We start from the raw sequence: 24,417 nt of genomic DNA, 5'->3' as shown, positions 1-24,417 counted from the left end.
CGGACTACTACTGTGTCTTGATTAGTAGGTTGTTCACTGTGTTAAAGAGTCAGTTCTACGGGCTGAAAAATTACATCAATTTGTTGTGCTCTATTTCCTGTAAAAATCAAGCAATCAAAAAATAGCCATTGGACTGGATCTTGCTCAGTCTGGCCTACAGCCAACTCAGTCAGCCTGTGTCACAGGAGTTTAAAGGGAAGAGATTTCATTGGGACATCGAAAGTTCTGAAAGATTGCTTGATAATGTAAAAAGTTAGACTTTTCCCCTTCTGGGGAACCTACTTCTTGCATGCATAATTTCAGAATAAGATCACCGAGGTGGATTTTCTTATGAGGGTAGTGCATCTTTGGTACCTGAATCTTTTGTGATAGGTAAGGGAGAGTAAGATTGTGAGGATCAAGTAGGAATTAAGAGCTGCGATCAGATCAGGTTGCCATGATCTTACAGAAGGTTTGAAAAGCTTTGAGGGTGATTTAGCCTTCTCCTGCTCTTATTTCTCAAAGTTCTATGACAGTCATGGATATCCGTTCATCAAGGCACAAATATGACACCAAGGTCACTAAGAGCAAGTCATTGATGATTGAATTTCAAAAATATTTTATGGCACATGGTAAAGATTTTGAGGTGGTTGATAAAAGCTGTGAAATCTACTGAATACAGAATTGATAGCACTATGATAAACATTTTTGGGAACAATACAACAGCAGCACCCTGTGAGATGTCTTATGCCGGAGGAGTTCCACTTGAAAAATCAAGATTCCTAACCTGATCTGCCTCTTTGTGAGCAAAAATAGATTTTGTCAGTCATCAAATAACTTCCTGCAAAAAAATAAGATGATATTCCATCTAGCTTTGGTTGGTGAATTTCAACACTTCACACTAGCTGTGTGCATGTGGGATCCCCAATCAACGCCAGTTTGCTTACGTCAATGGTGTAGACCAATCCTTTCTTTCCATTTTATGGTAATTGATGAATTTGGGTCTTTATACTATTTTCACTGTCACTAAAAAGGAATCTCAAGTCACCTTTGGGAGGAGAGATACATTTGCAACAATATAAATTCCTGCAGTGTCCACAATCAATTTGAATAGTACCAGGGCTATTATTAAAGAAAGGGTAGTCCACTATAGTTTATTTGCAACAACACTCGGGAAGAAATGGTTATTCACGGCAGAAATAGATTGTAAGGGAGAGAAACTGAAAAGTGGGATGAACTCATAGTTGTGAAAGAAAGAATACAGAAAGTACATTATAAGTAAACAGGTGCATAGAGAGTAGGGAAAGGTGAATGGAGGTGTGTGGGGAGAAGCAATGCTCATGGTAAATAAATATAGCGAAGACTGCTTAAAAAACCAAGAAGAAAACCAGGAGAGCAGAGAACCTGGTGAGCATAAGGAAAATAACTTTATTCCAAGCTTTTGTTGTGGAACAAAGACCATTCATAAATCAGTGGAGTTCAAGCACTGTAAAGTAAATTAACCTACAAACCTGTACGCCTTTGGTGTGTGGGAGGAAACCAGCACACCCGGAGAAAGCCCATGCAGTCACACGGAGAATATACAAACTCTGTACAAACAGCGCCCTTAGTCAGGATCAATATCTGGGTCTCTGGCACTGTACGGGAGCAACTCTACCTCTTCGCCATTGACCTGTCCCTAACTGTGGATCAAATTCTTGTAGATATAATGTTTCTTGCCTTTTTTTCATAACCTTAATACCTATTAATAATAACTAAAGGAGAAATAATTTGTTTCACAATATTTTTTAACATAAAATTCTCTTTTTTTAGGGCAATGTACCACCGGATATGGCCAATAGTGCATGCTTATGTTTTCACCTATAGCATTTATCTTCCAATTTGCAGTTAATTGTGCTTTTCTTCTTCTCTCATTGTGGTCATGGAATGTTGCCACATTTGCAGTTTGAATATCTCAACAAAAAGCAGCAGGGTGCAAATTGTAACACGGGCGAACAGATAAATGCTCAGCAGTACTGACCTATCTAGTCATGAATTGTGGTAGACAACTAAATAATAGAGAGATTATTTAGTTGATCAAAAAGCATCCTCCTAGATGATGAAGGGGTACAGTATACAAGAACGAGAGAATAAGCTAAAGTACCTACAGTCACCTTCAGCCAGAGTGGACTAGGGTTTGCTGCATGTGTTTTCTGTGCCTTTAATACTGTCTGTATTTCTACCAAGTGCTAGTGAGAAAGGGTTGGGGGAAACTTTTTTTCAGTCACTTAACTTGACGGAGATGCGACTTCTCAGTGTCTCATCTTCGCCCCCGCGGCCTAACAACTGGATTGGCGCGGCCTTTCTTGGAGACCTTGCCTGGAGCTTCAAGCCGTGGGCACGGCACGGACTTTAACATCGCGGAGTTGCGATCCTTTGCCGAGGATCGCCAGAAGAAGAGCTCCGACCATGGGGCCTGTGAACTTTTAACATCGTGAAGCCGCGGTCTCCGGTAAGAAGTGGCCGACTTGGGAACTCCATGCGAGGAGTGTTCCAATCCGTCCCAACGTCGGAGTTTCGATCATCTCGACGAGAGGGCCTGAACATCGAACCGTCTGTAGCGGCGAACTGCGGAGAGTTCAAAGGCCCCGACCACGGCTGAACAAAGGAGGAAGATTTTCCAATTGGAGGTTGCAGAAGAGATTGGTGGTGCAGAAAGATGGAGTGATTTGAACGTGGATATCAAATTTCATATCGAACTACTTAAAAATGAAAATACTGACATGGGAATAAAACAAAATGTTGCCAGTTATTATTGATATTTGACTGTAAGCATAAATTCAGTTAAAGCTTTGTAAAAAATAATATTTTGGACAAAATTCAGTGTGCAAAAAAAAACTTGTTTTATTTGGACAGGGTTCCAGTTGTGCCTTGTATACATGCTTCATTAAGGTGGTTGAAATGTTTAAATAGTTTGTTGAGAAATTGCTGTTTATGTAACCGTAGTGAAACTTGAGTGGTAGAGTGCAATTCTGTGCACACTATAACCTTTGGAATATTGGATGACAGTCATCTGTTGGCGCTTTGCCTTAATATACTCTAAATTGTCTAGAATTTCCATCCTGTATTTCTCATTCTCTGTTACCATTCTGAACTCTGATCAACAAAAATAGCTATTTAATCTATTTGGACCAAGAATAGTTTGTAAGGAGATTTTCTTAATGAAATAAATATGAAATTGGTATCAGTTCTGGCATATTCAATTAACAGGGACAAATAAATGTATTTTACATTTCTACTAAGGTGATTATAACTATTTACGACCAGAGTACATGGTTAATTTTTAGTGTTTTCAGGAAACTTGCTGCTAAATGTATGTTATTGAGTGGTTTAGATGTTGGGTAGTTTTCATTTATTCTGTGGGAGGGCACATTATATGAGTGTTTTCTATAAAACCATTTCCTTCCAAGAATCTCTTGAGTTTGAATTAATTGCTTGAAGGAAGAATGGTGATATCTAATGCCATACAGTTAGAAGTTTTGGATAAAATGTTGGGGATTTACTCATTCTTTAAACTGTCATATCAGATTATTGGTAATTTCCACGTCCATAAGGTTGCTGATCGATACTTTACACTTGAATTACTTAGTTTCTCATGTTTGTCATTAGCATTTTTATTGAATTGTAGGTGGTGATGCCATTGTCCATTATTTAAGTATCAATAAATAAATGTAACCCAGAGTAAAAGGAACATTGTTAGTGAGAAAGCTCTTCCAAAATGAAACTATTAAGAATTAAAATGATGAATTATAGAAATGGCCATGAAATAATAACTTTTAAATGATTGCATTTAAGTAGCAATTTAACTTTTTTCCTTTTTCTAGAGGGATAGGGTCAAATGCAAGCAATTGGGACTAGTATTGATGGGACATGTTGATTGGTGTTGGCAAGTTGGTCTGGAGGGGCCTGTTTCCACACAGTATGACTTTATAGCATGGTTTGTGTGTATGGAAATGAATTGTAAAAAGCGCATCTTGTGTCACAAACATGATTTGAACTTGGATGAAAGGCAATACATCTAGCTTTGCAGGCAGCACAAAAACTTTGCAGAAAATGGATGGGTTTTAAAGGACGTAGACATAAAGCTTGTAACGCGGGCGATTGGGTGTTGTAATATGGCTTTGCGCTTTTTTGGGAGGAATAAAATAAATGAAAGGAGATTTAGGTTTATTATTGTCACGTGCATAAACGTACAGTGAAAAGCTTTGTTTTGCATGCTATCCAAACAGATTGGATACACCCTATATAAATGCAATCAAGTCAAATTCAAGTACAATAGACTAATGGGGAAGATACAGAGTGCAGAATAAAGTTCACAGCATTGCAGCAAAATATAATCTAGTAGTTTGAGAACACCATCCTCTTAAAATGCAAGTGCACTTTTATAATTTCAAGTAATGCCTTTGCATTAGGATAATGCAAATTCTTTAAAGGATACTTCAAAGAGGCAATTCCAGACACAAGTAAAGCTGCTGCAACACAGCATCAGAGACCTGTGTTCAATCTTGACCTTGAGTGCTGTCTGTGTGGATTTTGCACATTCCGCCTGTGATCGCGTGGGTTTTCCTCTGGGTTCTCTGGTTTGCTCACACATCCAAAAGATGTGGGTGTATGTAGGTTAATTGACCTTTTTAAATGCCCCTAGTGTGTGAGAAGTAGATGAGAAAGTGGCATAACATGTAACTAGTGTGTAACAAGGGTGATCAGTGTTTTTTATTGTGGACTCGGTCAGTCGAAGGGCTTGTTTCCATGCTGTACCTCGAAACTAAACTATATCAAACTGATTTTATGGGCAAAAAGATCAGAAATGAAGAAACAGATTTCTGTATTATTTTCAAGCCAGAGGAATTTACAGAGTATGGCTGTGGACAGATATAGAAAAAAGGCCAAGAGTATTAAAATTGACATACTTGTGGAATGTTGGGTGAGGAAAAGATAAGGATGATAGATAAATGGTGACTCAGGTAGGTTTGAATCAGTTCAAGGGAAATTTGAAACTCGTGAGAAGAACACTAAAATAATTGTCTTCAGTGGAAAAACAGGGCTAATGTTTTCTGTAATAGATGACCAGAGGCATGAAGAGAGATTGGCTATGTTACGAAAGTGGAAGTAGGTGGGGATGCATCTGATGGCATTGTTATTTGTTCAGAAGCTTATCTTGGGGTCAAAAATGTATGACAAGGTTATGAATATCTGGTTCAATTTGTATAATAACCAGGAAGTTTGATGTTTTTATTGGCTTGGAACAGGTTTTGAGAGGACAAATATGATACTGTGGGGGAGTGGGGTTGAGATTCCAATATTTAACATATATTTGATGGGAATTTCTGCTTACCTGGTACTGGATGCCAGACAAACATCTTGACAAATTGGTGAGAGTGAAAAGATTGAGTAAGGTAGTGGAGACGCTGGTGTATATGTGGAATCTGACATGTTTTATGGTGTTGGCAGTGAGAATATGGTTGAGTGGGGAGGGAGTGCAGGAATATGGTTAGATATAATTTTCCTCAGTAAATTATTACATTTCTTTAAAAACCCTTTCCATATACTTTTTAAAGGTTTATATAACTTTAATGAACACAAACCCTATGCTTTTTACAAGTTTTAATATCTGTTGCACATTGCTATTTTTGTACTTTTCAAAACTTAATTTGTCTGATTTTGATGCGCTCAACTTTCTAAAGCTTACGAAATGAATGGACATTTATTTAAAACATTTTCTTGCAGTTTATATTTACTAGTCTATGTAAGATTTGTAGCCTAAAACAATGCATTTTGTATTTTTCTTTAGATGATAGCATCTCGGGTGCAAGTACATCTGATGTCCAAGACCGTCTTTCTTCCCTTGAGTTAAGAGTCCAACAGCAGGAGGATGAGATCACAGTTCTGAAAGCAGCCCTGGCAGATGTACTGAGGCGCTTAGCTCTCTCTGAAGATCAGACTGCTTCCCTGAGGAAAACATCACCGGGTAAAGGTGAGATACATACTTAAACCTCCTCGTATGTAATTAAGCCACATTATAGCAAAAGAAAAATCCTTACTTTGTGTTGATTTAATCTTTTTTTTTTAAAGTCAATCTGTTTTATAGTAGCATTTTATTCTTGGGAAGCTAAATAGGAAGATGGAATTGACACAATGTATGCCAATATTTTGGCTGCTTACAATTCTGTGGCAATGGAGCATTAATTTGCCTCTTGCATAATTGACTGCTCCATGTGCAATTAATTGAAATTAATTAATTTTGGTCAAAAATGTCTTAGGACTACAGATGTAGGTGGTATTTTGCACTTTTTTTTTTTGTGAATACCTTTATGGCCGTTTAAATTTAGTGATCTTTAGTCAATTCTGAATAACAACAAAGTATATAAATTGAGATCTGAATCAAAAACAGAAATTCCAGAGGCTTGCCTGCAGTAATAATAATAATAATAAATTTTATTTATAGGCGGCGTTCAAGAGTCTCAAGGACACCTTACAAAAATTTAGCAGGTAGAGGAAAAACATGTAAGGTGAATGAAATAAATAGTAGAGACATGACTAGTACACAAAGTAAAGACAGAATTCAATTCAAAACACAATATGAGGCAATTAATGCACAGATGAAAAGGGAGGGGGACGTGGGCCTAAGGATAGGCAGAGGTGAAGAGATGGGTCTTGAGGTGGGACTGGAAGATGGTGAGGGACACGGAATTGCGGATCAGTTGGGGGAGGGAGTTCCAGAGCCTGGGAGCTGCCCTGGAGAAGGCTCTGTCCACAAAACTGCAGAGGTTGGACTTCTGGATGGAGAGGAGACTGGCTGATGTGGATCTGAGGGACCGTGAGGGTTGGTAGGGGGAGAGGAGGTCAGTGAGATATGGGGGGGGGGGGCAGATGGTGGAGGGCTTTGTAGGTGAGGATCAGGATTTTGTAGGTGATCCGGTGGGAGATGGGAAGCCAGTGAAGTTGTTTGAGGACTGGAGTGATGTGATGCCAGGATTTGGTGTGGGTAATGAGTCGGGCGGCTGCGTTCTGAACCAGTTGGGAGTCGGTTGATGTAGGTGGAGCTCATGCTAAGGAGAAGTGAGTTGCAATAGTCCAGTCGGGAGGAGATGAAGGCATGGATGAGTCTTTCAGCAGCGGGAGGTGTGAGAGAGGGTCTGAGTTTGGCGATGTTGTGGAGATGAAAGAAGGAGGTTTTAATGACATGGCGGATGTGAGGCTCAAGGGAGAGGGTGGAATCAAAGATCACGCCAAGGTTGCGGGCCTGGGGAGATGGGGAGACAGTGGTGCCGTCGATGGTGAGAGTGGGGTTATTGATTTTGCTGAGTGTGGATTTGGAGCCTATGAGGAGGAATTCAGTCTTATCGCTGTTGAGCTTGAGGAAGTTATGTTGTATCCAGGTTTTTATAGCTGACAAACAGGAGTTGATATGGGAGGGGAGGGGGGGGGGGGGGGGGGGGGGGGGTTGTGGGGAGATTTGGTGCCGAGGTAGATCTGGATGTCATTGGCGTAACAGTGGAAGTCCAGGTTGAAGTGGCGGATTATCTGACCAAGGGGGAGGATGTGGGCACAATGTCTCTTAAATACTCTCTCATTACCATCTCCCCTTTCCACTTGCTCAGGATTGTTTGATAAAATTGTTCAATAATGATCCCTCTATCTTAAGTTTCTACTCTGCACTCATGAATTGCAAGGATTTTTTACATTCTGTATACTTTTTCAGCAACTTAATCATGCAATTCAGGTCTTTTTTCCTTAAAGTCTTTTTATTTTTGAATTTCAGAAACTTGCCAACATTAACATTTTTCATCCACCCTTGACTGTTTAGGGGCCCTTTGCACATTCCTGGTGCTGCATTTCTCTCTTTTTGGCTTTGTTCCATTCATAAGGCCTCGGTGGATTTTGTTTAGCAATTTATCTCTTCCAACATTTGGATTGTTTCCTTAACTCAGCTTTCCCAACCTTTTTCGTTCCGTTTACCCCTGGCAACTTTTCGAAAGTAAATTTACCCCCACCCTGTTTTGTTCAGTAATTTGTTTACATTTCTACCATAATAAAGCAACCGGCAAAGGGGAAATTTTAAAAATACTGAATCCAGAATCAACAAATCTACCACCTGGGTAGGTGAATTTTACCCCCTTGCCTTAACTAATATCGCAACATCTCTTTTTAACTTACTAGTTAGTTTGAAAACCCTATAACCAACAATGTGGAGCTGCCACTCCTGTTTACCTTTTAAACCCATCTTGTGTATGGAGTGCACAGCCTAACGTTGTAGGTAAACTTGTTCTATTTGATCTATTTGTTTGTGCACGCCAGGTTGATTGCATTAGTCGAAACATGGTGGACCACATGAAGGTTGCAATCTCCCACCGTGTATGGCTTCTCATCAGTATTGCAAATAATGACATTCTCAAACAAGGCCAATAAAGGTCTCCACAAGGATATTTGTCCCGGAACTGTTGAAATACAACCTACCTTCCTTACCCTAAAACTAGTCTCAATCTAAAACCATCTTCTCCCCTACACCATCAGTTCAGCTGTTCAAACATTTGCAGAACACCGATGTGCCTTCCTGAGCCCCCATTCGCTGTGATGGTATTTCAGTCTCAGTCACAGAGGCCGACGTCAGGAAATCCTTCAGAGGGGTGAACCCTCGAAAAGCGCCTGGACCTGATGGTATACCTGGTCATGTTCTAAAAACCTGTGTGGACCAACTGGCTGGAGTTTTTACGGACATTTTCAACCTTTCACTTCTGAGGTCTGAGGTTCCCAAAAGGGCATCAATTATACCGGTGCCCAAGAAGAGCAAGGTGACGTGCCTCAATGACTATCGACCAGTGGCACTAACGCTGGTGGTGATGAAGTGCTTTGAGAGGTTGACCATGGCGCAAATCAACTCCTACCTCAACAAAAACCTGGACCCACTGCAGTTCACTTATCGCCACAACAGATCAACGGTGGATGCGATCTTGCGGGCCCTCCACTCCGCTCTGGACCACTTGGACAACAAAAACTCATATGTCAGGCTGTTATTTATTGATTACAGCTCGGCATTTTATATAATCATCCCCTCCAAGCTGGTTACCAAACTCGCAGAACTGGGTCTCTGCGCATCCCTCTGCAATTGGATTCTTGACTTCCTCATTCACAGACCACTGTCTGTTCGTATTGGTGGAAATGTGTCAGACTCGATAACAATCAGCACGGGAGCACCTCAAGGCTGCGTGCTCAGCCCCCTGCTGTACTCACTCTATACTCATGACTGCGTAGCCAGTCATAGTGCAAACTCCATCATCAAGTTCGATAACGACACCACTGTTGTGGGCGGTATCACTGATGGGGATGAGTCAGAGTATAGAAGAGAGATTGAGCGACTGTCCATATGGTGTCAGCATAATAACCTGGCCCTCAACACCAGCAAAACCAAGGAACTGGTTGTGGACTTTGGAAGGAGTAGGATGGGGACCCACAGTCCCGTTTATATCAATGGGTCGATGGTTGAAAGGGTCAAGAGCTTCAAATTCCTGGGCGTGCACATCTCTGAAGATCTTTCCTGGTCCGAGAATACTGATGCAATTATTAAGAAAGTCAGCGCCTCTACTTTCTGAGAAGGTTACGGAGAGTTGGTTTGTCTAGGAGGACTGTCTCTAACTTCTACAGGTGCACAGTAGAGAGCATGCTGACCTGTTGCATCGTGGCTTGGTTCGGCAACTTAAGCGCCCTGGAAAGGAAAAGACTACAAAAAGTAGTAAACACTGCCCAGTCCATCATCGGCTCTGACCTCCCTTCCATCAAGGGGATTTATCGCAGTCGCTGCCTCAAAAAGGCTGGCAGTATCGTCAAGGACCCACACCATCCTGTCCACACACTCATCTCCCTGCTACCTTCAGGTTGAAGGTACAGGAGCCTGAAGACTGCAACGACCAGGTTCAGGAATAGCTACTTCCCCACAGCCATCAGGCTATTAAACTTGGCTCGGACAAAACTCTGAACATTAATAGCTCATTATCTGTTATTTGCGCTTGATCAGTTTATTTATTCATGTGTGTATATATTTATATAATGGTATATGGACACACTGATCTGTTTTGTAGTTAATGCCTACTATGTTCTGTTGTGCTGAAGCAAAGCAAGAATTTAATTGTCCTATCAGGGACACATGACAATAAACTCTCTTGAATCTTGAATCACTATATTTCTGTTTTTGTTTTTACACTGGCACATGGCACTGGTTCCATGTGTCTCTGCATTACGGCAGTTCAGGAAATGAAAATTTGCCCTTACAGAATTCACAAATTATTATCAAAAGGTTTGAAATGGAATAAAAATTCACTCTTATGGAATTTATATGGAAAAGCCACACCATTATTTTTTTACGGAGAATTGAACAAATTTACAAACAACAATGTTCACAGCAGGAGGACAATCAAAGAGATTTGCTTTGTAAACTGACAAACTATCAGTTCTATCAGTGGGGGCGCTGCAATGGCGGCAGCCCTGTCAGCAGCGCGTTAGTTGTTTCAACTTTTTTAATTTTTTTTTAGTATGTTTTAAAGTATGTTTTTAATGTTTCTTTGTGTGTTTTGTGTGGGGGGGTGAGGGGGAAACCGTTTCGGCCGCCTCCTCCATGGAGAGGCGACTTTTTCCAGGGCGCCTCCCCCATGGCCTAACAGCAAGGATCGGTGCGGCCTTTCCCGGAGACGCGCCCGGGGCTTCAGCGGCGGGCGCAGCGTGGACTCTCGGCATGGAGCGGGTGAGCCCTCGCTGGGGCTCGCTGGAGGGGACTCGTTGGACTTGTACCTAGTCCTTTTACCATCTGGACGCCCGCAGCAACGGTTGCGGAGGGTTGAGGTCCCGACCACGGGGGAAAATGGCCAAATTGTGTGCCTTCCACCACGGTGATGAATGCTGTGGTGGATGTTTATGTTAAATTTTTATTGTGTTTTTGTGTGTGTTCTTTATCATTGTACCGCTGCTGACATATTCATTTCACTTGCACTTTATGTGCAATGTGACAAATAAACCGTATTGTATTGTATATTGTATTCTATTGTATTATCTTGTATTACTAAAAAAAGACACAAAAGTGCTGCAGTAGCTCAGCGGGTCGGGCAGCATCTTGGAGAATATGGATGGTTGAAGTTTCAGAGCCTTCTTCAGACCTCTCCTCTCCATCTCCATCTCCTTTTGCTGCTCGTACAATGATACTTTATCAAACAATTTAACTTCCATTTTTAACTAATTAAAACAAATCTTCCCCTACAATACAATTAGAAACCATTTGCCTATTGACTATGGATCTGTGGGGTTATTGTTTTGTGATTGCATCGAGGCATGCTTGACATTGTCACCAAAGAGACAACACAAAATCCTGAGGAGCTGTCAATGCCCCAGTTTACAAGAATAAAAACTAAAACATACAGCTTTCCTATATTGCTATTTAATACCTGGTTATGTTAAGAGTTTATTGGATTATTATCTCCTTGATTTAACCCTCTTAACTTATTTTTTTATCATTCACAAAATAGGCCGAATCATGTCTGAGCTAGCCCATTTAACATTTTTCCCTCTTATTTAAATTTCTATTACTAAAAGTCTATACCCTGCTATTCAAGCACTTTACAAGCATTTTAAGCTACATTTTGTGCGAAGATTCTATTTGAACTTTAACAACATTTTCGGAACTGCTTAATCTTCTTTCAATCTATACATTTGAATTTAATATTTATGATTGCACTGTAAAGATTCCCATTTAGCCAGTGCAATTGCTTTTCTTTCATGGTTGTCAGAATAATGAAGGAATCCAGAACGGAATTGTGTTTTTATTTCTTTGAACTTTGGCAACTTGTCCTAGTCACAATTACCAAAGTTTATTTTATTGATCTTTGAATACAGCTGCTTTCTTTTTATGAAAATTAAAGTTAAATGCCTAGTTTGCCTGACGTTCAGGTGATTTGTGATGTTAGTTGACATGATGTGGCTTGTTGGCTTGAATGATGAGAATAACCATTTGGAAGAAACGTTTTCAGTTGATCCGTGGCCTTTCGCCTATATAGAGTTAAGAAGATTATTTGTGACCATTTTAAGCTTTTAAAAAATGTATTTGTATGTTTGCTGGAAGGGCTAAGAGAGAATTATATTTTGTTGTTGTGATGACTGTTCACATTGAAGAATTGATGAGTCTAGAAAAAATATGTTCAATTTATTGTAGATTCTGCACAGGCATATAAGATATAAAGGGATTGAGGTGTTGGGATGGAAATGTAATGGACTGGGTCACATTTGATCTGGTCCACTGTTCCCACTGCTGCTTTTGTGGCCTTATAGATTGAAACATCCTCCAGGTCTCATTCCCACCACTTGTAACTGCAACTGAGGGAATAGATATGATCTACATCTGACCCTCAGCACAGAATGTCAGGGCTTTGCCCTCAGACTCACACTCAGACTCGCTTACATAATCTAGCCCAGAAGTATTGTGTCACGAAGACACAATTAACACGTATTTACTATTGGGAAGAAAAATACTGAGAATTGTTTTTCCTTTAGAAAAGTGTTTTAAACACTATGATGCTCAACCTAAAGTGTCTACAAGTGAATATTGCCTGCAAAATGTTGAGCCAATATCTTCTCAATATACCAAGAACATGAGCGGTCCAGTGGCACAGCAGTAGAGTTGCTGCCTTACAGGGCCAGAGATCTAGGTTCAATCCTGACTACGGGTGCTGTCTGTATGGAGTTTGTACATTCTACCTTTGACCGCCTAGGGTTTTCTCCATTGGGTTGTGAAAAGGTTGTCCCTCAGGTATGTATTAAATTTTGCCCCTCTCACCTTTTTTTAAATTCCCTTACCGTGGGTAAAATACTGTAACTTTTACCCTGGGTAAAATGTCCTTCAATAAAAAGTCCAACATTATTCATTGAGCTCCAGATACGGTCACACCATACATTACTAGATCATACCTTTGTATTATTTTCCCTTGGAGAAAAATACAAGTTCTTCAAGTACAAGTACAAATACAAATAGGTTCTTCAAATCACTTGCTGTTCCCACATGCTAGTCTTTTGTGAATCATGATCCGGAACGTCTCCCATTCTCCTTCCTTTCTTTATCCCGTTTTCCATCTGCTTCTTTTCCCTTTGTCTTATTTTGATTCGGGGAACTCCATCACTGTTTAACCCTGATTCTGTGAAAAGCTACCTTGATTGTGATTTGCTCTGTAGTGCAAAGGATATTTTGGCAGAAAAACAAAATTAGAAAATACTGAAATACGTTCAAGTTTAGGCAGTTATCAGGAGTAAGAAAATAGATGTTGGAGTATTGCCACATTCTTAAACAAAAACTCATGACTTGGTTCAGGCTGGGATTAGTGGCCACAGTTTCCGCTTGATTCGCGATGTAGCTCAAGCTGCATGCCAGAGATGGAAGCAAATAACTTAATCCAACAGAAAATATGAATTAATGCTGCTTGATCACAGGTTTCAGTTGAAACTTTAAACCACTGCCAAAATGCCAACAGCGCCTTAAATATTTCTCTGAAACTATTCAATGTAGAGGAGGATAATTTTTTAAAATCTTGAGCATTTATTTGTACAACATCACTGAAGCAGATTATCTGGTGCCATTTTTGTTTCTGGTTAAGGGACTTGTTGCATTCAAACAATTTGTGTTTTTCCATGCATTATGGGTATAACTTAAAGTACTTGATTGGTTGTGACACCCTGCGGAATCCTGAAATCTTAAAAGGCATTATAAATAAAAAATATTTATTGCCAATGAAGGAGAGTTGGGGTTGTATGATCCAAATTGTCAACTCGGAAGAGAGAAAGAAATGGAAAAAACAGCACTTTCTCTTGAGAGAGGGAACTTTATTCAGAAACGAGCAGTGTGGGGGAAAGTAACATATGTGAATAACCAAGTGAAATGAAATCACTTACAGTGATGTGGTTAGCAATTTTATTTGAGAGGAATTAACAGATCTTCTTCTGCACGGCTGTTATATTATAATACAAATATTTTTAAATATTAGGATAACAAAGATTGTCCTGGTATTTATTTATTTATTTATTTGATTCTTTATTTCGAACAGAATAAAAAAATAAAAAACAAGTGTGAAACAGCATACAAAAAACAAAACAAGAATATTTATAGTGTCATAAACAATATCTATAAATAAATGAAATCGTATGTGTCCGAAAAGGAGCAGGATGCAGTACAAACTACTGTACAAACTACTGAAGTCGCATGCTAGTTTGTCAATGTATGCTTTTGGTAATTAGAAATTGTGTGATCTAATTCTTTGAATTGAGTGTAAATAGCTTTGTGTTTTGTTCTTAACCTCTATTATTTCATTTGCCACTTTGAATTAAGAACGGTGAACTGTCAGCTAAATTTCTACAAGATAATATAATAGAGGATGGGTAGGGCAGGGCAAAGCCTGGCAGGTAATAGGTTGTGTGGGGGTGGGGGGGGTGGGGTGATGCAGATGGTGGACAAAGGCCAGACATGGAAAGACAGAGATGTGAAACAAAAGGATTGAAGAGCTGTAAATTGTGAACCTGGTGGTAGAAGAAGGAGAAGAAAGAAACATATGCATTCAGTTGAGGCACAGGGTTGTCGTGGGGGGGTGGTACGGAAGAAGGGAGAGGGGGAGCAATTTGTAGTTTCCTGTAATTGGAGAATTCAATGTTCACACCATTAGTTGTAAGCTACTCAAGCAGTGTATGAGATGTTGTTCCTCCAGTTTGTGTGGGCCTCAGTCTGGCAAGGGTTGAGTCCCAGGACAGAAAGGTCCGAATGGGAAGTGGAGTTAAAATGCTCAGCAACCAGGAGGTCCCATAGGCTTTGACAGATCTAACTCAAGTATTAGGTTGAATGGTCTCAGAGTCTATTCTTGGTCTAGCTCATGTATAGGTGACCACATCAGGAACACTGAATGTAGCAGATTAGGTTAGACGTGAACCTGTGTCTCACCTGGAAGGATTACCAGGGTCCCTGGAGGGATGGGAGAGAGGAAGTGTAGGGACAGGTGTTACATCTCTTGTGGTTGCAGGAGAAAGTACCTGTAAAGGGGGGGTTACTTGGGTGGGTAGAGATGAGTGACCAAGAAGTTGCAATGGGAGTGGACTCTGCCAAAGGCAGAAAAGGGTGGGGAACGGAAGCTGTAACTAATGGTGGGATCACAGTGGAGTGATGGAAATATTGGGCGATGATGTGTTGGATGCGGGGACTGGTGGGGTGAGAGATGAGGATCAGGGGAACTCTATCTTTGTTGTGTCCTGGGGGGGATGCGAGAGCAGAACTATGGGACATGGGGGTTGCGGGTGACGGATTTGTCTTAAGACAGTGGGTGGAGGAACTGCATTTATTAAAGAACGAGGACCTAACGTCTGGACTTAAGAACTGTTCCCCACTGCTATCATTCTCCTCGCCTTTTCCCAGAGGTGCTGTCTCACACTCATTCAGTTATTTCATTATTGCATATTCATAAATATTTGGGTCAGCAAGCATTTGTGGATTCCAAGTGAATATTTTGTATTCATTTGGTTACCACAGATGGTTTCTCGCATTTTCTAGAATGCTCTAGCCTTGTCATAAAAATAAACAGCTTGAAAGCAGGCTCACTGCTCCATTGAGTCCATGTCAACAATCAATCAGCATTTTTTACACTCATCTAATGCTAACCCAATTTTTTCCCTGCACATTCCTTCTCCACATTGCACTTCATATCTACACTCGAAGGACTATTTAAACTAACTAGCACAGATTTAGGATGAGGAAGGAAACTGGAACACCCTGAAGAAACTCTCACAGTCTCTGGGAGAAGATGCAAACTTCAAACACATAACACCCGAGGTCAGGATTGAACCTGGGTCTCTGGAGCTGTGAGGCAGCAACTCTCCCACCTGTGCTACTATGCTGCCTACCATTTGTTGTGCACCATTACACTGTTTTGCCATATTCTTTGTTTTATAATACTGTTTAATTCATTATACCCATGTTATTTATGCTTTTATTTATACTTTTTCGGTGTCACCATTTTATTTTTACTACTTTGCCACTTGCTGTTTCTCCACCTTAATGCACTAAAGTCTCTTTACCGTTTTAATTGTGTTTTTTTTAAATTTTCTATCTGAGCGCCAGGCACACCAGTAGGATGGGCTGAACAATTTGTTCCCTTTTAAATATTGTTGATCTATAGCATCCTTTTGTTTGGATAAAGTTAGAAATGTGAAAATATTAACTGATCACTGTACTGCCTTATCTTAACTGCAGCAAGTTGATTCCTTTAATAAATAATGTAATAGTCTTTTGAACATGTGATTCAAAGACTGCCATTGAATTAATACTTCCAAAGATGAAATTCCCAGCAATCATTTTTTTTAACCATGTAAAATTTTGCACTAATAATTTATGCAAGATGAACACAAGAATCCTTAAATAACAAATCTAACAGGAAATCTTAACAGTTTGATTTTGTAGGTTGTAAAATGATGTCCTTTTCTTATTTCAGGACAGCCAGTCTTGCGCGAAGCCTATTCTCTGTCATGTATAACCAATGGGAGTTCAATGGCTAGAAAACCAATGCACAGTTCAGCTCTATCTGTTGCCAGGAAGGAGACACTTGCCTTTGCTGCAAAAAGGTACAGACATTTTCCTGTTGAAATGAAATTTGCAAATAAAAAAAGCATTTCTGAGGCATAAAATTGTAAAAGTTCTATCCCTTCACATTTATCTGCATTCTTTACACTTTGGATTCAGAGATACTACTGAAAATGTTGTTGGGCAAACCATATATTTGCAGACTTAGTTCCAAATCATGTACTGAGGGTAAATTTGCTTTTGGCCGATTGGAATGAAAGAATACTACCCCTCGTTCTTGTGAATAACCTTAGTCACAATTAAAATATATTTATCAAATCGACACTCTAAAACTGGCTCACCAATATTGCCCAACAGGAACTTCTCAGCAACCTGACTAAAATTAGTCCTAATGATGACATTATAAAATAATGTTGATATTTTGCACAATAATATAGCAAATATTGAAAGAATAGATTAACATTTTTTTCTAACTACAAAGAGTTCACTAGACACTAGAGATACCGTACCAAATTAATTTATTAAACTTTCTCTTGTTTCGTTCAGAGCTATTAAAGTAAGTGGCTACTATGACTTTCTGGAACTGATTAGGCTGGAATTAAACAGTTTTGCCTCCCTTCACCTTTACCTCCAGAGACAATAATGGTAACTCGTTAGCCTTTGATAAGGTTCCGTATAGTCGTCTCCTCCAGAATGTTGGATCATATGGAATCCACGTGGCTATCTGGATACAGAATTTGCTTCCTGGTCGGAAAGACTTTTTTTTTCCAGACTGTGTGACTAGTGGTATGCTTCAGGGTTCAGTGTTGGGCCCATAGCTGTTCATGGTTATATCAACGATTTAGAGGAGAATGTACAGGGCATGATTAGTAAGTTTGCAGATGAATTAAAATAGATGGTAATAGAGAAGTGAAGATGGTAATCAAGAATTGCAGCAAGATCTTGATCTGATGGTCAAGTGAGCTGAGGAATGGCTAATGGAGTTTGATGCAGATACGAATGAGGTGTAAAATTTTCTGTAGTCAAAGCAGGTCCGTATCTTCACAGTGAACGGTAAGGCCCGGGGGAATGTTATCAAGTAGAATGATCTAGTAGTACATGTTTATAGTTCCCTGAAAGAGACATTGCAAGTAGATAGGGTGATGAAGATGGCTTTTGGCACTTTGGCCTAAATCATTCCGAGAATTGAGTGCAGATTATGCTACAGTTGTACAAAATGTTGGCGAGGTCACACTTGGTGCATTGTGTTCTGTTTGATCACTGTGCAATAGGAAATATGCCAATAAGCTGGAAACAGTGCAGAGAAGAATTAAAAATATATTGCCAGGACTCGAGAGCTTAAGCTATAGGAAGAGGTTGGGCAGGCTATTACTTTTCTGTCGAGTGCAGGAAGCTGAAGGGTATGCATAGAGAGGCATATAAAACCATCAGGAGAATAAACTGTGTGAATGTAGTCCTTTTCCCCTCAGTAGGGAAATCAAAAACTAGAGGGCAGAGACTTCAAGTAAGAGGGGAAAGATTTAATAGGAACCTGAGGACCACCTTTTTAACTGAGGATTGTGGGTATATTGAATGAGCTGCTGAGGAATTAGTTGAGGTGGATACAATAACAAAATTAAGAAGATCATTTGGGCAGGTACATGGGCAGGAAAGACTTGGAGAGATATGGGCTAAACATAGGCAAATGGGATTAGTTTCGATGGAACATATTAGTCAGCATTGACGATTTAGGCCAAAGCCCCTGTTTTCATGCTATATGACTATGATGTGATCTTCTTCAAGGCCATGGTTATTTTAAGGAGCATCTTACCTTTTTGTAAAATACCCAAATAATGGGTAATTGGAGAGATTCACTGTGACCTAAATCAGCGGTGTTGAATCCTTTAAAATTTTGTAAAGTTGCTTACGTTTCTGATACATGGAAACTAAAATAATTTTGTTTTTATGATTTGATGTCAATTAAATGTGTTAACTATCTACTGTGTACATATTGTCCTGCATGTTTACATTCCCAAAGGTTTGGTTACCCTCCAGCATTAAGCTATTTATTTAATGTTAATGCATTGAATTCAAAACATTATTGAGTGTGTGTTGATTCTTGCCAATTATTGGTTACCTTTCCCAGAGAAGAATACCAAAATGCTGACAGTCCATAACTTTGCGTGGATAATTGCCAAAAATAATTTTAATCTAGTTCTTCTGATTAATATGCTTAAAGTCTCCTTAATTTGTTTAATCATACAATCATAAAAACAATTAATATATAGAAAGAGGCCAGTTGATCTACTGTCCATGCCAGTCTTAAAAGGAGCTTCACTCTTAATCCTTCCTTTCAGTTGATGACCCGTATTCTTGCAATTCATTGCCCTCAGAACATTTGATAGAGGGCCTGGTATCTGCCTCAACCAGCCTTTCAGGCAATGAGTTCCAGAACCCTATCACCACTCTTGGGTCAAAAGTCATCTGCCCTCTTAATCTTCCACTTATTGTCGACATGGACTTTAGTAAAGCAATCGACAAGGTTCCTCATGGTAGGCTGACCCAGAAAATTCAGGCACATGGGATCCATGGTGATTTAGTAGATTGGATATAAAATTGGCTTGGCCATTGAAGACAGAGGGTAGTGTTGGAGGGATATTATTGTGACTGGAAGTCTGTGGCCAGTGGCATTCTGCAAGGATCATTGCTGGAACCTTTATTCTTTATTATGTAAATGATTTGGATGAAACTGTGGATGGGCTGATTAGTAAGTTTACGGACAACACTAAAATTGGCTGTGTTGTGGATAGTGATAAAGGCTGCCAAAGGATATAACAGGATATAGATCATTTGGAAATATGGGTGGGGAAATGGCAGATGCTTGTTTAATCAGGACAAGTGTAAGGTGTTGCCCTTTGGGAGCTCAAATGCTAGAGGTAAATATACAGTAAATTGCAGAACCCTTAGGACCTGATGTCCACAACCAACACCACAGCACTGGTCAAGAGAGCCCAGCAGCGACTACACCCTCTCCGAAGACTACGTAAAGCAGGTCTCCCCACTACACATCTACGAACTTTTTATAGGGGGACAGTCGAGAGCACATTAACCAACGGCATCACTTCCTGGTTCGGGAGCTGCAAGGCGTACGAACGGCACCAACTTGACAGGATTGTGAAGACCGCCAGCAGGATTATTGGTGCTCCACTCCCTTTCTTGCTGGACATATACAGGAAGAGATGTATCAACAGAGCCATCTCCATCATCAAAGACCCCTACCACCCATCGCATCACATATTCTCCATCCTGCCATCTGGGAAGAGGTACAGGAGCATTAGCTGCAAAACCAGCAGGATGCTCCTCAGCTTCTTCCCGCAGGCTATAAGACTGATAAACGGACTTAGCCCCCTGCCAAAGTATCGCGCACCAACCACCAACCTGGACACACTGCAGCAGCTGTCGATCGGAACGCCTGTTGATGTTTAGTAGAGAGTAGAGTGTTTAATTTAATTTGTTCATGATATATGTATTTTTATTTCTATTTACTTGTTGTTATTTGCACTGCACACTGAATGGACACTGGTTGAGCAACGTTTTTTTGTTTCCTTTGGGTATGTGAGTACTCAGGAAATAACAATAAAGATATACTGATACTGATACTGATTGATGTACAGAAGGGTGCAAATGTATTTCTCCCTCAAAGTGGCAACACTGGATAAGTTGGTAAAGAAAGCAACACCGTGCTGTGATTGGTCGGTGTATTGAGGGTAAAAGTCAGTCATTCATGTTGCAGCTATACAATACTTTGATTAGGCCACATCTGAAGTATTGTATCCAGTTATGGTTAGTGCATTACAAAAAAGGATGTGAAGGCTTTGGAGAATTCACCACGATGTTGCCAGGATTAGAGGATATTAGTTATAAGGAAAGATTGGACAAACTTGTCAACACCTTTGGAGGCTGAAGTTTGATCTGACATAGAATTATGAGTGGCACAAATAGGGTAGATAAACAGAGACTCATTCCCAAGTGGGATTGTCAGATACTTGTGGGTTTAGCTTTAAATTGAGACCGGGAAAGGTTTTAATGGAGATTTACAAGCAAGTGATTTTACATAAATTGGCAGGTACCCAGAACACTCTGCCAGAGAAGGTGGTGGGAGCATGTATGATAGCAATTTCTGAGATATTAAGATAGGCACGTGAACAGGCACAAGGAGGGGTGGGTGTGTGTGTGTGTGTGAAGGGGGGGGCTAAAGGTTTTTGTTTAAAATGTCACAATGGTCAGCATATATATGATGGGCTTGAAGGCCTGTTTCTGTGCTGTGCTGTTCTACATTCTCTATTACTTTAAATCTATGCCCCTGGGTTTTTATCCTTTGGCTTAGTCCTTAATCTTTACTATATTTATGCCCATCATAATATTATACACCTCAATTAAGTCTCTCCTCAAACTCCCTCCTGTTCGAAAAAAAGCAAGAATACCATTCATCTAATCTTTGCTTGCAGCTAAAGATTTTCTGGTGAAGCAACCTTCTTTGTAAATCTTCTCGACATCCCATGCAATGCAGTGATATCTTTCTTGGAATGTGGTGATCAGAAATGTTCAAATGTGGATCTGCAGCAATTCTGTATTATTCTTTTGTAACTGCCCTGCCTTTATGTTCTATGTCTCAGCTAATAATGTATAACATCCAGTTTGCCATTTTGCTAGTAGCCGTTTGCTTGTTGTCAGGATCTGAGGGTACACACTTAAAAGTACTTTTATTCCAGGCATTTTGATACCATTTAATTTACTGCATACTCACTTGCATTGTTGCACCTCATGTTTTTATTTCCTTTCATTGATTGTGTTCAATTGAATGAAGGGGGTTGAAATCTGGAAAAAGTTTTGACAAAGAAAAAATATAATATCCTTTTATATTTGTTGTAGCTGTAGAGTTTGCGTAATCATGATTGTACACTTGGGATTTCATACACATGCAAAGATTCCCTATGGTTTAATACCCTTTAGAGTTTTGTCCTTTTAAAGGTTCTAATAATGGGCACTTTCCTCAGTTTTTATTTGCTTGAGTGTTTGGTGATGCAAATATATGTACAATCATAAAATAACTTTTTTTTAATTCACAGTTATGGGCTGAAAGAGCAAAAAAAGTAAGTTGTTTTGTGTATTATACATTTTAGAATATTACCTAGCATAGTTATGAAACAATGCTAATGCTACCTTGTAGTAAATCTATGCCGGATAAAAATTAAAACTAAATTTATTTTCAGAAGAATATACTTAACCATTTGTATAATGAAAATTATCTGAAGTATCATCTTCAATGTTAATGTTGTTTTAAATTGTAAAGTTGTAAATAATATCTTGTATTATAGGTATTACTTGAAAATTAGTACATGAATGTGGGTAATTATCATGAGTAACTTAAACCATTGTAGTAATAATAATACACCTAACAAAATAAAATTCTGTACCCAAATGGTTAAAACGGCCCATGTATGTGTGGTCTAGGCTGCATGCCATGCATGTTATTTGCTTTTTTGAACCAACAATGACTTGGCATATAGCCAAACTGAAAGCTAGAATTTATGTTTGATAATGTACTTCTTAATTCATATTACCTCTTAATACTGTTCATCTTAATTGGAGTCTGCGCTCAGGCTCACTGAAGAGCATCTACATAGTCAGCAATTAATACATGTACTATACAAAGAGAAAATAAACCATTGTTCTTAGAATGTGTTTTATTAATAAGCCAAATTAAACAGTTATACTTTCTGCAGCAAGAATACAGTCAAGGATTATGCTGTGGTGTTTTTGTAAATGTGGATCTCCAATCACTTTTACATTTGATTTTTTAGGCTTCTGACAACAGATTTTATTTTCATTTTAGGTTCATAAACTTTCTAAATTCTTGCTGTGAAGCTATTTTGACACAACTTTGTTTTTCCTTGCCTACAATATACCTCCCTTGAGTGTGATTCAGTTTCCCCCATGCCTCCCCCTTCCCTCAGATTTCTCAGACCATTGGCCAATATTTCAGTTTGAAATGGTGTCCAAACCAGCTGAAGCTTTGAAGTCTTTTTCAGTCAGTTTTTGTTGGAACTCCCACATCCTTCCTTTGCCATTTGATTAGTAACAGTTTCTCAGCATGAGGCTGAAGATTTAACATTTATGTAACATTAGTTGGAAAACAAAAACACAAAATCATCTTAAAAATATAAAGCACTTTTAATGCAGTAATGACTTTTATAGTAATGCATCTCCAAAAATATGTGCGTGTATGTTTGCGTGTAATAATTCAAAACGTTACGATACACAATTTTAAATATTTACTGCTGAAAACAAATTTGAGTTTATAGGGATTCAGATTTTATGTTTGTGAAAAGTTTCTTTTGTATATCTTCTTGCTTTATTTCTGGTAAAACATCATTAGAAGACATTTATAAAACATAAAATAAAATATTAATTTTGTCTATACCCATCGTGTTTTAATCTAACCGCTACGACAATTTTATCAGATTTTGCATTTAGTGTAATTTTGCTAACTAACCAATATGATTTTTCTTCGTACTTTTGTTATTTGATGCATCTTTCCAGCACTCCGGAGAAAAATGAAAAACACGAGGAAAAAGAAACAAATGGCGAGACTCGGCCTAATCATCAAAATCAAGCACAAATTTGTCAATCCTCTCAATCTCCCCAATCGCAAAGCCACACCCAAGAGAACAAGAACCCTGCTTCAGCCAAAAGGTTTTCAGGATACAGTAATAAAAATGCAATAGGGTTGTAACGATATGAGAATTGTCATCACCATTAGTAATTAAACAGCCATAAATTAAAATTATGGTTATGGTCACGTGTTACTTTTGAGGAAAATCTTAAGTGTGGTGTAAAGTTGTAGTGGATTCCTTTTGTGCATTAGTTGTCTTTTCCCTTACTGCATTAGTTTCTCAGCCATCTGTTACAGTTGTGGTTAGAACATGTGGTCAGAGCATCTGAGTTTCAATATTCTTTTTTTTTTTCTGCAATACATTTTGGCTTTTGTAATTGAAAACATTATTTTGTTTTGCTTTTCTTTCGCTAAAATTATAAGAAAGTAACATGCATGAGCAAGAAGATGTAAGTGAGGTGTTAAATGAATACTTTTTAATGGGATTCGCAAAGGAAATGGTTGGAGAACTCAATGAAATTCTAGAATAAATCTCCATAAGTTAAGCGGAGATGCGTGATGTCTTAGAAGTTTTGGTGGATAAATCCCTAGGGCCAAATGAAATGTATTCCAGGCTGCTGTAGAAACTAAGGCAAGAGTTTGCTGCAGCTCTAGCTGAGTTTTTATTTTTCTAGCCACGTGTGGTACCAGGTGGACAGCAAAAATGGTCCTCCTTTAAAGAAGCCAGGAAATTACACACTTGTGGGCCCAACATCAGGAGTAAGGAAGTTATTGGGGAGGAAACGAGTTACAAAATTAACGATCAGTTGGAAAAGCAGGAATTAATCAGAAATGGCTAGCATTGTTTGTCAAGGGCAGATCCTGCCTGACCAATTTAATTGAAATTTTGAAGAAATAACAATGTGTATTGATAGGGCAGTGCAGTAGATGTGGTTTACATGGACTTCCATAAGGCCTGTGACAATGTCTCACATAGGAAGCTGATTCAAAAGGTTAGGATCCCTGAGATGCAGGGCAGGTTGGTTAATTGGATCCATCATTGACTTAGATATAGGAATCAGTGGGTGATGGTAGAGAATAGTTTGATTGGATGCATGTGACTAATGGTGTCTCACCAACATCTGCAATCAAATCCTTGCTGTTTGTAATATATATGTGA

General features: G+C 39.2%; 1 protein-coding gene across 5 annotated transcripts in view; it reads left to right on the top strand.

Moving 5' to 3' along the window:
• The window catches only part of LOC129699681 (echinoderm microtubule-associated protein-like 4), a 195,144-nt gene that overhangs the window by 88,564 nt on the left and 82,163 nt on the right, over positions 1-24,417 (top strand). For 3 of the 5 annotated variants that reach the window (XM_055639674.1, XM_055639676.1, XM_055639675.1), the window contains exons 2-4: positions 5,810-5,992; positions 16,515-16,644; positions 21,712-21,735. In XM_055639674.1, coding sequence (XP_055495649.1) covers positions 5,810-5,992; positions 16,515-16,644; positions 21,712-21,735 — 337 coding nt within the window. Of the gene's footprint in view, positions 1-5,809; positions 5,993-16,514; positions 16,645-21,711; positions 21,736-23,185; positions 23,339-24,417 lie in introns of all 5 variants that reach the window. The other 2 variants (XM_055639673.1, XM_055639672.1) reach the window with 1 other exon arrangement.

Source organism: Leucoraja erinacea, chromosome 8 (assembly GCF_028641065.1).
Source record: "Leucoraja erinacea ecotype New England chromosome 8, Leri_hhj_1, whole genome shotgun sequence".
NCBI classification, from domain to species: domain Eukaryota; kingdom Metazoa; phylum Chordata; class Chondrichthyes; order Rajiformes; family Rajidae; genus Leucoraja; species Leucoraja erinaceus.
The sequence above is the reverse complement of the archived record's forward strand: the minus strand, read 5'-3'. Positions and strand labels throughout refer to the sequence as shown.